Source organism: Harpia harpyja, chromosome 3 (assembly GCF_026419915.1).
Source record: "Harpia harpyja isolate bHarHar1 chromosome 3, bHarHar1 primary haplotype, whole genome shotgun sequence".
Classification (NCBI taxonomy): Eukaryota; Metazoa; Chordata; class Aves; order Accipitriformes; family Accipitridae; genus Harpia; species Harpia harpyja.
In genome coordinates, this window is record NC_068942.1 from 9,636,355 (window position 1) to 9,650,200 (window position 13,846).

The following is a 13,846-nucleotide window of genomic DNA, read 5'->3' on the forward strand; positions in this document are numbered from 1 at the left end:
CAAATGTACTCATGTTGTTTAAGGAAAAATAATTGTTACCTTTTTTTCAGAGTACTTTTGAGGTTTGTATCCTATGCATCGCCATAATATCTAAACATTTTTTCAACAAGACATTAATAAGAGGATTACTGTAAATTGTCTCTGAATCTTTTTAACTTTCCTTTCCCTTGAAGGGCATCTTGTTTGGGGTTTTATGTCTGACTAAGGCCTTTAGCTTCAGGTACCTCTAATGGTTCTTGGATTTCTTATGGTTTATTCTTAAAGCTAGTGTTTTTCAACCTATTTTAATTGGCAGATGGCTTACAGTTTTTCTCAGAGGAGGTACAGACCAATATGTAGTCAATTTTAGCACTTTGATGATTGGTCATTTCCTGTTTCTTTTTGGTGACACCTGAGGAGTAATTCACAGATATGTCCAGGAGTCTGTTAATCATAGGTTGAAACCCAATTATTTAAACTAATGCAAGACAATTTTTATTGATGCTTCTCTAAACCGCATTATTTTCCTATAGTTTACTGGCAGATATAAGAAATTTTGCAAAAAACTGGGAACAGTGGGTTGTTTCCTCTTTGGAAAATCTACCAGAAAACCTGACGGAAAAGAAACTGCCTATTGCACGAAGATTTATTTCCTCCCTGAAACGACAGACGTCATTCCTACACCTAGCCCAGGTAAACAGAATAACACTATACATCAAAAAAATTGTCAGTTACATTCAGTGCACCTTGCTGGCTATGAAATATAATGAATTATTTTTTTAAGGTTCAACATCAGCCATGGAAGACTTACATCTTGTACTTTTAACCATCAAGAAGGAAGCAGCCATAAATAGATCTGACCAAAACTTAAAACTTTTGTAGTAGGAAAGAGAGAAAAGACAATGGTTATAATGAACTACTATCATGGGAACTTTTGGCAATCACGTGATGAAGTGAAATATATGGGTATTTGGTTTAGTTCCAAATTGGAAAATAACAGATAATCCTTCTTGCCTAGCAAAGGTTCACTGTCTTGTCCATTATGTCCTTTAGTAGGCTTATTTCTTTTTGAGTTTTGACTGAAAGGAGAGCATATGAGTGACAGGTAGCTGAGGCTCCAAGCCTGTGTTAGCCGGGTACAGGTATCTGCAATTAGGAGGCACCATCATGTGATGGTTTGGTAGATTATACAAAAGGACACAATGCCTTTCAGATAACTTAAGTGCTAACAGCTTGGGCTTTGAGGTCATAGTCCTCATGAATAACTGTAGATGCACCATATAGCCATCTTGACTTAGTTTTCTCTTTCATAAATATTAAGACAGAAGTAGCACATGGCTGACATTGTGAAGATTATCTGATAGGAAGGCACATTAGAAGAGCGTTAGAAGAAGTCTAATGGAAGGGAAACATTATCTCACCTGATCTACGGAAAGCCCAGCCATGATAAGAAAATTAAACGGAATATGATTCTTCTCTGAGGAGTTAACTCAGATGACCCCCAGGTGTGGGTCTGTGCTGGTTTTGGCTGGGATAGAATTAATTTTCTTCATAGTAGCTAGTATGGGGCTATGTTTTGCATTTGTGCTGAAAACAGTGTTGATAATACGGGGATGTTTTAGTTATTGCTGAGCAGTGCTTACACAGAGTCAAGGCCTTTTCTGCTTCTCACACTACCCTGCCAGCAAGTAGGTTGGATGTGCATAAAAAGTTGGTGAGGGACAGAGTTGGGACAGCTGACCCCAACTGACTAAAGGGATATTCCATACCATATGACTGACTGCAGGGATATTCCATACCATATGACGTCATGCTCAGCAATAAAACTAGGGTGAAGGTTGGCAGGGGGGCTGCTGCTTGGGGACTGGCTGGGCATCAGTTGTTGGTGATGAGCAGTTGTTTTCGTTTACATAATTTTTCTTTCTTGGGTTGTATTTTTCTCTCTTATTTTTTTCCCTTTTCCTTATTATTATTATTATCATCATCATCATCATAATTTCTCTTTTTTAATTATTAAACTGTTTTTATCTCAACCCATGAGTTTTCTTACTTTTACATTTCCAGTTCTCTCCCCCATGCCACGGGGCGGGGGGGCGCAGGAGTGAATGAACAGCTGTGTGGTGCTCAGTTGCCGGCTGGGGATAAACCACGACAGGGTCTCAGCATTTTACCTTGCCTTCTCTTACAGATTGCTCGGCCAGCCCTTTTTGATCAGCATGTGGTAAATTCCATGGTGTCGGATATTGAAAAAGTTGATTTGAATAGTATTGGCTCTCAGGCACTCCTTGCAGTCTCAGGGAGCACAGACTCTGATGGGGAGGTCTACAGTGAATGTAAGTCCATGGTGATATATTTGTATCCTTAAAAGTAATTCACTCATTCCATGCCACACTAGTCTACTTGGAGATGGACTGAGAAAAGGCACATGTAGGCACTGCATTCTCTAGCCTAGCTCAATGTTAATTTCAGTAGCTTAAGAAAACCAGTTGTTTGCCTTAGCATGTCCTACAAGAACAGAAGCTTGTGCTGGGAAGTCATCCCAGCTAGATGACTTTAAATGGTTGATGAAAAAATCATTTACATGTCAGTTGCTAAGTGTAATAAAATCTCTTTTGAAGTTTTGTCCTAATAATATGGGGATACTAGCACAGATAAATTCTTGAAAGATGTCTCAAAAATTCTGTATTATTATGGCTTAATTTAATGGCTATTTGAGCTAATTTACTTTTTTTTGTGGTGTGAATAGATTTTTTTTTTGCTGAAAGTTGATCTTTAAAAAAATACATAATTTTCTACAAAGGGTAACAGCTGTTTTCCTACATAGAATAGAGTGGAGTCACGCACAAATTTTGAGGGTGTTAATTTTCATATACATACCTGTTGTTGAAAAAAAAAGATATAGCCATTTTCTCTATTAAAAAAGTAACTTTTGTCATAGGAATCATGTTGATCAGAGTTTGGAGAGCTGGAAAGAACAGCAATGTGTCGTCCTCTAAATATTGTTACTTTGATCATAAAACTTTGTTCTCTTTAATGGTTCACAATCCTATTCACATTTTCATTTGAGTTGCCCATTTCCTACTTTTTGTGTACCTGTTTTCCATATTGTTCTTTGTCTTCTTTCATACTAGTTAAAAAAAGAAAAGGAGAAGAGAAATAACTGGTCATTCAGGCACTTTTTTTGAAAATGGGAATTGAGGAAGTTAGCTTTATGTTATATTGTGAGAAACTTGTAAAATATAAGGGAAACCTAAGACAGTATACAAATCTGCCACATTACAGATAAACCTTTACTACTAAACTTATTAATAGAAAGGTTTTCAAGGCTGAATCTTAAAAGGAATGAAAAAGATCAGAAATTTTTTTTGCTTTTATTTTCTTGTAAAACTTCATTGTCTTATAACCTGTGTCATTGTAATGCTTAAGTAATTAAAATATATATGTGTGATGGATGTGTGTCTGCTTGCTTTGCTGGGGAATTGCTTGTTTCTTCACTGCTCTAATTCTTTGCTTTTCCTTTCCATGCTACAATATTGTCATATGGCTGGTGAGTGGCTTTTTCTCACATTCAGAATAGCATGCAATGATATGTTCTCCTTTTTACATGGTAGATGACTCTATTACAGTGTTCCAAGAACTGAAGGACCTTCTAAAGAAGAATGCCACTGTGGAATCATTTATTGAATGGTTGGATACTGTGGTTGAGCAAAGGGTTATCAAGGTACCTTTCAAATGTTCTGCCTGATTCAAGACCAAACCCTATTCCCCTTACTCCTTACACAGTCCCTTACTTATGCAGTCCCATTGGTTTCCCACATGGGATTCATCTCTGCTTCCATCTGCTTATTGTAACAGGGGAGTTCTTCATTTGGTATGAAAGGTTCCAGTGCCGTTAATTCTAATTAATCATGCTGAGTGCTGTTGAACAATCTTATGTGTGTGACAAACTTACAAAGTATCTTAACTAAAACATTAGTCAGCACTGTCATAAACAGTACATGAAAGAAACCCATCCACCTTATCTGTGCATGCAGAATCACAGGGGTATTGCTCAGTGAGTAAGGTGAGCAAAAGTTGTTCCTTAGAGAAGCAATTCTTTCTTCCATAGTATTCGGATGGTACTCTCTGTGGTATAAGTTAATGTAGCAGATGGATTCAGAAGTAGCTAACCTGTAGAAGGATTTCTATAGAGCAGGATGGAAGATACAGAGATACAGTTTTGTAGCTTTATAAGGTGCTTAACGCAGTAATTGATTGTTTTGATGGGATCCCCTCCTATTTACAAGATGCTTTATAATCACAAGTATTTTATATACATGTAGTTATACAGGAATGATTACGCTATAGCTCAGAACAAAATAATTGAGTTCTGAGTTATAGCTCCAGTAAGAGATATTTACCCAATTAGTGACTCTAATGAGTGTAAACTGGCAGAATAAAATGTTGCATGTTGCTTGCTAGTAGCTCAACACTGGTCTTCTCATCAGGTCTTGTTCTATCTGGAAATGCAATATCTTATCCATCATTTTAGGGAGCATCTTGATATGAATGGATGCAAGAAGAGGAGACAGTGCAGTTAGCTTTCACTGGCTTGCAGAATAGTGACTCTGCCACTTACAGAATAACCATGGGCATGTCGTTTTTCCTTTCTTTACCTGTTTTCCCAAATTTCAATGGAGACAGTGATAATTTCTTTTTTTTTAAAGCACTCTGAGTTTCCTAACATGTGCTGTCATATGTGAGCAGCACAGTGAGGAGTTTGGATGATTCAGGGCAACAGAGCCAAAGCAAGTCCTCATACACACTTACCTAGACACAAAACTCCCACTGAAGCAGTCACAACTTATTTTAGAACCAAATGATTATGGTCTAAAATTGATTCCACAATTTCAGAAGACAGTTCCTCATAAACAAGCCAGGCAAAAAGGGTGAAGCACTCTCCCATTCAGCATCTACTATGTGATACTGTATTATTAAAGTTCACAGGTATGGTTCCTAGCATTGTTTTCCTGTAGTTAAGGGTAAGAAATACCAACAAGTCCTGATATGAGGCTGGGTCAACTAAGCAGAAGCTAATAATTTACAGAACATGTAATCCTTCCATTGCTGTCTGCCTTCTGTTCATGCTAAAGTGTGGTTACTGTCAAACTCACACAACAGCTTCTTTCTGCTTGCCATTTGAGAAAGCAACAGGGCATACGTTACCACACAAAAATCACTGCCAGAGCAAAGTGACAGTATGAAATGAGCAGCATTAAAAGTGTCAATGTTACAATAGTAAACATACTATTTTGTAAGAGAAAGTCTGGCCAGTATTATACAGATTACATTAAAGTACAAAGATTAATTTCTGTTCCCTGTTTATGTGGATTAACATAGTGCCAGAAGGTGGGGTTTTTTTCTTTCTGCCCTGTACACCTGTATATTTACAGAACAATTTGGCACCTCTAATACTAGAATATGAGGTAATTTATATACCTTCAGGGCACAGCAGAGCCCAAGCAGTAAGCAGTTTGCTTCATCTAACATTGACAGAGCTCTAGTCTGGTTGCACTGAAAAAAGTGAATGCTGCTCTTCTTTATCACTTTAGGACACACATTATGAAGACAGTTTGAATCAGGCAGCTCAATCCACCCTGCCACATCAGCTTGAGTCAAGGACTCCTTGAACTCTCAAGCATATTCAGTTCTCCTTTCTTCTCTCCTGTGTGCAGAAAGCAAGTTAGCATACTTAACAGTATTTTACTATTCTCTTTCAGGCAAGCAAGCAAAATGGGAGGTCATTAAAGAAGAGAGCTCAAGACTTCCTTCTCAAATGGAGTTTTTTCGGTGCTCGAGTGATGCATAACCTAACTCTAAACAATGCGTCAAGTTTTGGTACCTGGGCTTTGTAAAAACACTAATATTTTCTACATATGTGCTAGCACTTACCAGCTTTCCACCATTTTCTGAGCAGAGGAACCTGTCCTAGTCTAAAGATTCTTTGATCAAAGCCCTGAATGCTGTGTAACATGTTTTTCAAACTAACATTTCACATTAAATGCTAGCAATATTTTGTTGGTGACCTGTGTCACATGTTCATTTTTAAAAGGTATTTTTCTTTCGAATTGCTGTTTGATACTGCTTTGCCATTTAAGACCGAGAAGCTCTGTTTATTTTGGTATAGCAATGGAAGTGTAACTCTATATCTCAGTATAGGAGACAAGATTTAAATTATTAGTTTTACATGTGGATCGGTTTGGTAAAAAATTACTGCTGTATAGAAGTTCTTGTGCATGGTATCTTTTCATAACAGCAAAAGGAATTAGGCAGATCACAACTCATTTAATTCTGGGATCAGCAGACAGTCAATTCAACAGTGTTTATGGTTTTTAAAAATTAAGGTTCATGTGTCCATCTTTAGAAAGGTTTACATTTTGGGGGATTCTCAGGAAACCTTTTATAAAAAAGAAGATGGTAGAGCAAGTGAAACTCATTTTAAGTCTAGTACATATTTTCCTAATTTTAGTCATAGGTACATTGTTATCTAAAATTCAGAGGGTATTTGAAATGGCTGTAAGGAGAGACACATTTTTAATGTGATATATCTTTGAAATAAGGTCAAAGACTTCACCAGTTATTGTCTGGTTATTTAGCACAAGGCAAACAGAAATAGAGCAGAGGCATTCTAGCAGACTTCAGCCTTATCTAGCTCCACTGTGTGCCCTCTTTAAGTATAAAGCATGTCTCACTTTCATCACTATTTTTCTTTGATGTAATTAGTGGTCAAATAGCCTACAGGACAGTAAACAATTGAGCTAGGTGGGCCAGTGCAAAGAGAGATTAGAGCTAGAAGTTAGGCACTATTCCTTGTTGGTCTTGCCAGGTCATTTAAAGTCCACAATTATTTATTTGTTTCACTCGCTTCTTGTAGAGTGGTGAGAGATGGTCACAAAGATAACTCAGCTACTCTCTCTCTTTCTCCTCCAAAAGGTTCTTTTCATTTGATCCGCATGCTACTAGATGAGTACATCCTGCTCGCCATGGAGACACAGTTCAACAATGACAAAGAACAAGAACTCCAGAATCTACTGGACAAATACATGAAGAATTTAGGTAACTAGAGCTTGGTTCTTTTGAATGTACTCTTGTATTTTTAGAAATTGATGTACTTGTTTAAACAGAAGCAGCTTACTGTCTTCTCTTGAAGGTGTACTTATATGCAACATTGTCAAATTCAACTGAAAAGCTTGTGACCATTCACACAGCAATTCATTCCTACCTTCCTACCATAGTTCACTTAATAACGTTTTGTGGGAATGTGAGTACACTGGATCACTGAAATGATCTTGGATGCAACAAACACTTGTAGGTACATCTGAAGGGCCACAAGCTGAAGTGTGAAAAGAGGTGTAAGTAGCAGAAGGGCAGGAATTCCTAATCCAGTTTTTCTGCCAAAGCTTAAATAGGTAATTACACCTTGAACTAGGAATGTATTAAATGTTACCAAAATGCAAATATCCCTGCAAGGTTGGAACACAAGTTTGGAGCCCTATTTATCATCTGGCTGAAGTATTACTACGTGGAAGAGAAACAAAATTAATTTAAAACAGTATCCTTAACATTTTCCATCTACTAGGCTTCTTCAGGGTTAGACAGTTTGAAGTCATATGCTCCAGGTTCTTTGCTATAAAATGAATGAAAATTGATTTGGATTAAATTCTGGTCCAAATTAATCCCTAAAAATCCAGTGAAACTTGACTGGGTTCTGCTGAATTATTTTTTATTAACATTAGCACCAGCAATCAATCTTTAACTTTTGGGTTGTTGTTACTCTAAATCTGCACTTTGCTGCAAGAAACTTGCATGGAATTTGTCTGACAGTAGATGCTGTGCTTTTTCTTTTAATTTAGCCTTCAGGAAAAAACTTGTCCTATGTAGCAGTTGCCTTATCCTTGGATACTTAGGTGAAGTACTTGAAACCGTAAGGTAGTCGTGGTTTCCACTGAAGAATAGCAAAACTTCACTGACTTTATCAGTAGTCTGCAGAAAACTGAAGAACTATTGAGTATAACAAATGCTTTTCTCTAGATATCAGTATGAAAATAGCGTTCAAGCATTCTAAAATTCCCATTGTTAATTCTTTAAGATGAAGTGTCATGAGCCTCATTCACTCTTAGTGCAATTTATTTGACTTCATTGCTGACATTTACTTCAAGGGAATAAATCTGATTCATACCTTCACTATGATGACTTCAGTAAGGAGCTGATACTCTGTAGATCTGTGATGAGGGAATATGATACAAACAGTTCCACTGGGAAGATTAAGACTATAACAATATTTGTATTCATTGGCTACATGCAAAATACGGAGGCTTCACAAATAAGCAACCAAAGATGCTCATATGCTGTCTATATACTAGTGGCGAATTTATGTGCAATGAGCATACATAACAGCCACCAAGAGTTTTCACTTACTCTTCCAGATGCAAGCAAAGCCACCTTTACTGCATCACCAAGCTCTTGCTTCCTAGCAAATCGTAACAAAGCTGCTCCTCTGCCCAGTGACACTTCAGTCAAAAATGAGTGTCTAGCAGAGCAAACCTACGTGTCCTTGTCAGCTAGCCAGCCCAGCAGTGTACCTTCTGGCCTGAACACCTTTGCCACAGGAGATGGTGACAATATGCAGCTGACAGGTATGTATCAGTTCTAGTTTCTCTTTCTCTTATTTGCTTGTTAGTCTTTCAGTCCACAGTAACACATTGCTGTAGGAGGAGCAATGACCATATATGCATTTATAAAGACCTCTAGTAAGTAACATTTCATGAGCTCACCCTCTGGGCTGATTTACGGAAGGTGGCAATTGTAGAGCCCTGCCAGTAATAGATCCTCTTGGAACAATGGTAAAACTGGCCTATACCTCTTGGCTTGGTGAGGTTCTTGTGAGGAGAGAAAGAACGGTAGCACCTGGAGCACATGAAGCTTGTAACTGCTGGAATTTCCCAGTGAATGTGGCAGCCTCCAAGGTGGAGAATGAAAGTGGGAAGCTTTATAGCCCGAAGCCATGGATTAAAGAAGGTGTGTTGCATAGGTAGGGGCCAATGCGTATCCTTTGTAAAGGTTTCAAATGGTAATGTACACTTTGCTAGAGGGTTAGTGTCTTAAGAGATCCTCTCTATTCAGCAGTACTGCAGGATGAACGCTAATCACAGCTAATGCTTATTTATTCCAGGTCAGATGGAGCTGTCTCAAAGCACTGGTCACCTGATGACTCCACCCATTTCACCAGCCATGGTCAGCCGAGGAAGTGTTATCAACCAGGGGCCAATGGCTGTGAGACCTCCAAGTGTAGGTCCAGTGTTATCCACGCATTCACAGTGCTCTTCCTACTCAGAACCCCTATATCAGACTTTGTCACAAACTAATCAGAATTACTATGGAAACAATTCCAATTACCAGGCTATGTTCAGAACTCAGGCCCATTCCACTTCAGGAGTATACCACCACAGAGCAGAGCACAGCCGATTCAATGCCTTGAGTGAACAGCAGTTCTCCAGGGACTACTTCAGCAACAGTTGTGCTGTGTCTCCATACAATGCCAGATCCCCTTCCAGCTATGGTCCCTCATCCATGTCTCAGGACACACACAATATGCAGTTTCTGAATACTGGGAGTTTCAATTTCTTGAGCAACTCAGTGTCTACGTGCCCAGGAGCAGCATATCCTGCTAATGCTTCCAATGGTATTAATATATATTTTCTTTTCCCATTCTGTTTCTCTTTCCTTGCTGGAGTAGACTGCTTTTTCTGTGCTTTTTTCCATGGAAGATGTTTTTCAGCTCTTACTTATACCTTCCTGTTTTCCACTTCTCTGATGACACACAGAGATTGTGAAGCAGCTTAACAAGCTACTTAAGGATTTATTTTCCTCTGATGAATCCTCAGTTGACCTCAAATGCATCTGCTGCACCTGTGCTAATCTTCCTTTGGCACCATTGCCATGTCTTGCACAAAGGAAGGAAAACCAGGATGACCTTGTGATTTAACAATCTCTTGAAAAACCCCCAAAACATGTGCTATGAAATACAGCAGGCATAAGGTAGCTTACCTCTGGGATCAGCATAATGGACCATTCTAGTCACAGGGTCAGGATGGTGAAACGAATTATAAAAATGTGCATTAGCATTAGTTTGAGACTTCGAGACTTAATATTTCTCGTACTTTGAACGTAAAGTTATTGCCACAGTCTGCTTTAGAGATATAGTCAGCAAACCCACCTCCCTGTTCTGGAGGAGACAGTGGAAATGTTGCTTTTATATGGATTTGTATATGCAGTATATATTATCATGCAGATTTTCTTTCCACATATACTTTCCCTGATTGTGTGCTTCAGAAGGGAGGACTGAACTGTGGATAGGAGTCCCCATGGTGTCTCTTACGGTCACTGATTGCAGGCTACTGTTTGATTCTGAACTTAGAATGGAAGGGCAATTCTGTACTGAAGCCATGACTGCACTCTTAGGATCTTTTTGCTCCCTCGTTACCACCCCTCTTCTGGGTCTGTCACTGCATATGTTACTAATGTTACTAATGTTACTAGGCTGTATGTGTACATAAATGATCTTATTCTTAAGCGACTCAGCTGGTAACAATTACCTTTTGTCCCAGGTTATCACAAGCTCCTACCCTACCCTTTCTCTTCAACAGTAGTTTCACTCTGCTTTTTTCCAATCTCTTGTCAATAGGATATTATGGAAACAATATAAATTATCCAGAATCTCACAGACTTGGAACAATGGTGGATCAACATGTTTCTGTAATCAGCAGTGTAAGCAGCATTCGATCATTACCATCGTACAATGATATACATGATCCACTGAATATCTTGGATGACAGTGGAAGAAAACAAACAGGCTCATACTACACAGAGTCCTCACCTTCAATTGTCTGTCGGACTCCTATGCGTAAGTATAGCCAATGACTGAGGAAAAGCTATGAACTTTTTAGCATCCTAACAAGCGCTGAGTATTAAACTGTAGCTCACATATGTAGTATATGAGATGCAATGTAGAGATAAAACAGCTCAGTACCTAGGATGTATCATAAGATGTGTTTTCCTTAAAGTTGCAGGACAGTGGGTTTAATAACTCTTCACCCCCTTAAGGAAGTCTATGATCCATTGTCCATGAGCAGTGGAATGACTGGCCTGAACTGCAGAAAAATCTGTATTAGGAAACACTTTCTAACTATTAAGTGAGCTAATAACGAACTGGGCTCTTCTAAGGGCTCTTAAGGATCCTCACTGTCAAGCAGATTAAACGAACCCTGGGGTCAGGGTTGTCTAGATATATACTTCCTGTGGTATAGTCCCTTCCTGTCCTGTGCTTCAACAACTGTGTGTATTAGGCAAAGCTCCCACTGACAGTGAATTTTAGGTGAAATTACCTAACCCCAAAGAGTTTGCTTTGGTATATGCATTAAACAAATGGCAGCAGCGTTTAGTCTCGGATTCCAGAAAGGGTTGCATGGAAGATATAAACCAGGGCACCATTTGTTTCTTCACAATATTACCTCTTCCTACTACTTACCTGTTAACCTTGCACAGAAGATCAGACATTACTTGCCCCATTAAGGCTCTGCAAGAATTCAGTGCTCCTTTCTTTAAAGGACGCTAAAGAGGGGGAAAAAAACCCAGTACCACCATGCAGGGACTGTACCCATCAAGTATCTTCTGTATTCTATGTTGATACGTGCCAGGTGGTGGCAGTGGTACCACCAGTGAATATGGACCCGAATGGTGCAAGATAGGGGAAGGCAAACACAGCGCACGTAAATAGCTTTGCACAATTTTCATAGAAGATGGCTCATATGCAAGCTGTAAACTTCAGGCCCATAGTTGGATTTTTAGCAGAGTTCACTTATATATGGGTTTTGACCTATTCCCTGATGGCGTGAGGAGCCACTGAAGAAAAATTATACAAGTATAGGTAAATTGAGTGAATTATAGAAGTGTTGACATTTCAGTCCTTCAGATGGTGTGCCTGGTAGGTAAGGGTTTCCATCAGATGAAATTAGATTGTGGTTTTTGTTAAATTCAATAGATAGAAAACTTCAATGATGGTAACCTTTTTTTCCCACAGCTTCAAACATGCAAACCACATCTTCTTCCCAGTGTATGTATGGAACATCTAGTCAGTTCCCTTCTCAGGAAAATCTGGAGTCCCATGGCCCGCCAAGCAGAGAGATGGTGTCATCTTTACCACCAATCAACACTGTCTTCATGGGAGCAGCTGCTGGAGGAACCTAACTGGGAGAGACATGTCAGTGCCTTAAGCTTACTTTCCAAATCCAGACATTAAGGCTATGATGACACCCCCCTTCAAGTTGGTGGAATAAAAAAATATTACATATAGGTGTTAAAGGAGCCGTTTTAGAGATATTAGCAGCCCTCCACACACAAAAAATAGCTACATTCAGATTGGGTCCTGCTTGTGAATCACTCAGGATTGTTCTCACCATTACAGCTTTTCAGTCAGAAATTCAAGGTGAGCAGAAAGAGCCAGTGATTCTTGCAAGCAAGATTAAGTTGTAAAGAAATTATTACATCTATTCCTAATTTATTAAAAATGCTATTTTAGTCTTTCACTTACATCGTTTTGTATAAAAATGTTTATTTAATGCCTGTGTTGCTCATTATTTATTAGGACCACAGAGTAACTGTTTACTTTCTCTTATTTGACAGATTGTCAAATGTATGTATCCTACCTCCTATGGAAATGTTTACAAGGTCAATTTTTACTGTTTGAAATGAAACTAAGCCAAATTCTTAAGTTTTTTACTTTTGTGCTCTGGAAAGTCAATTTCAAATGTTTAGTGCCTACTTATGTAAGTTAAAGTCCTCAGGAAATAAATAAAACATATTGTGGGGAATTTTTTTTCTTTTGAAATAAACCACCTTCTCTTGAAATAAAACCAACAAAACATGCAAATATCATAAGCTAACTAACTGCAGTAGTCTGCTACTGTAGCTGGATAAATGAAACAAATGAAACTATGCCACAAAATGTCATGGGATTTCAAAATTACTTTTGGTATGAGCCCAAAATTTCTACTGGTGAAAATCCACAAAAAGATGTCCATCAACTCTCTTGGGGCAACTGTGTATACTGAGACCAAAAGTAGTAAAGATGATTTAAAAATATTGTAACCAGATCAGCTATTTTAATAAAAAAGTATTTTACAAGTGCCATGATACTCTGTGTACAGACATGCATTTATGTATGTTTCTGGAGAAGCCAGGTGAAGAATATCCACTAATGATATTAAAGAGGACAGAGAAGAGAGCACACTTACAAAACAAGCTTCTTGCTACACATTCATGAAATAACAGGTATTATTTTATAATCAGATTGTCCCAACATCTGATTCAGATGTTATTTGAGGTCCATATTCCCACTCAATCCGTTGAATATATGCTGGGTATTGTGGAATTAGATAGTAGGGTATTTTTGGTGGAAGAAAATGGATGATACCATGATGAAGTTTTTGTTTCTAATCCTTTAGTGTTTTCTATCATGAGAAGTCTGACTGCAGCAGAAAAGTAATAAGGAACATTGACTGGGCTAGGTCATGAATAATTCCTGATATGAAATACTTGATGCAGAAATGAGACACCATAGTTCAGTAATTCAGGTGTAGAAGGCTTCAGCTCAATTGCTTCCTAATTCAGGGTGAAGTCTTACGCTGTCACCAAAAATGCCAAAATGCTGCAAGAAAGTTTTGGTTTCCGTAAGAATTCCCAATGACATGTAGTGGTAATACAGGCTGTTCAAACAAATATTTATTGGGTAAGGCTTTACAGCACGCGAAGTAAGTACTGCAAAAAAGTT

The 13,846-nt window shown here is 38.4% G+C and overlaps 1 protein-coding gene across 1 annotated transcript in view; it reads left to right on the top strand.

Moving 5' to 3' along the window:
* Nucleotides 1-13,591, top strand: part of RFX6 (regulatory factor X6) — a 39,030-nt gene extending 25,439 nt beyond the window's left edge. The window contains exons 11-19 of the mRNA XM_052781345.1: nt 513-672; nt 2,168-2,312; nt 3,591-3,700; nt 5,739-5,856; nt 6,952-7,074; nt 8,445-8,654; nt 9,191-9,700; nt 10,703-10,921; nt 12,098-13,591. Coding sequence (XP_052637305.1) covers nt 513-672; nt 2,168-2,312; nt 3,591-3,700; nt 5,739-5,856; nt 6,952-7,074; nt 8,445-8,654; nt 9,191-9,700; nt 10,703-10,921; nt 12,098-12,264 — 1,762 coding nt within the window. The 3' untranslated portion in view covers nt 12,265-13,591. The remainder of the gene's footprint in view (nt 1-512; nt 673-2,167; nt 2,313-3,590; nt 3,701-5,738; nt 5,857-6,951; nt 7,075-8,444; nt 8,655-9,190; nt 9,701-10,702; nt 10,922-12,097) is intronic.
* The last annotated feature ends 255 nt before the right edge of the window (nt 13,592-13,846 follow it).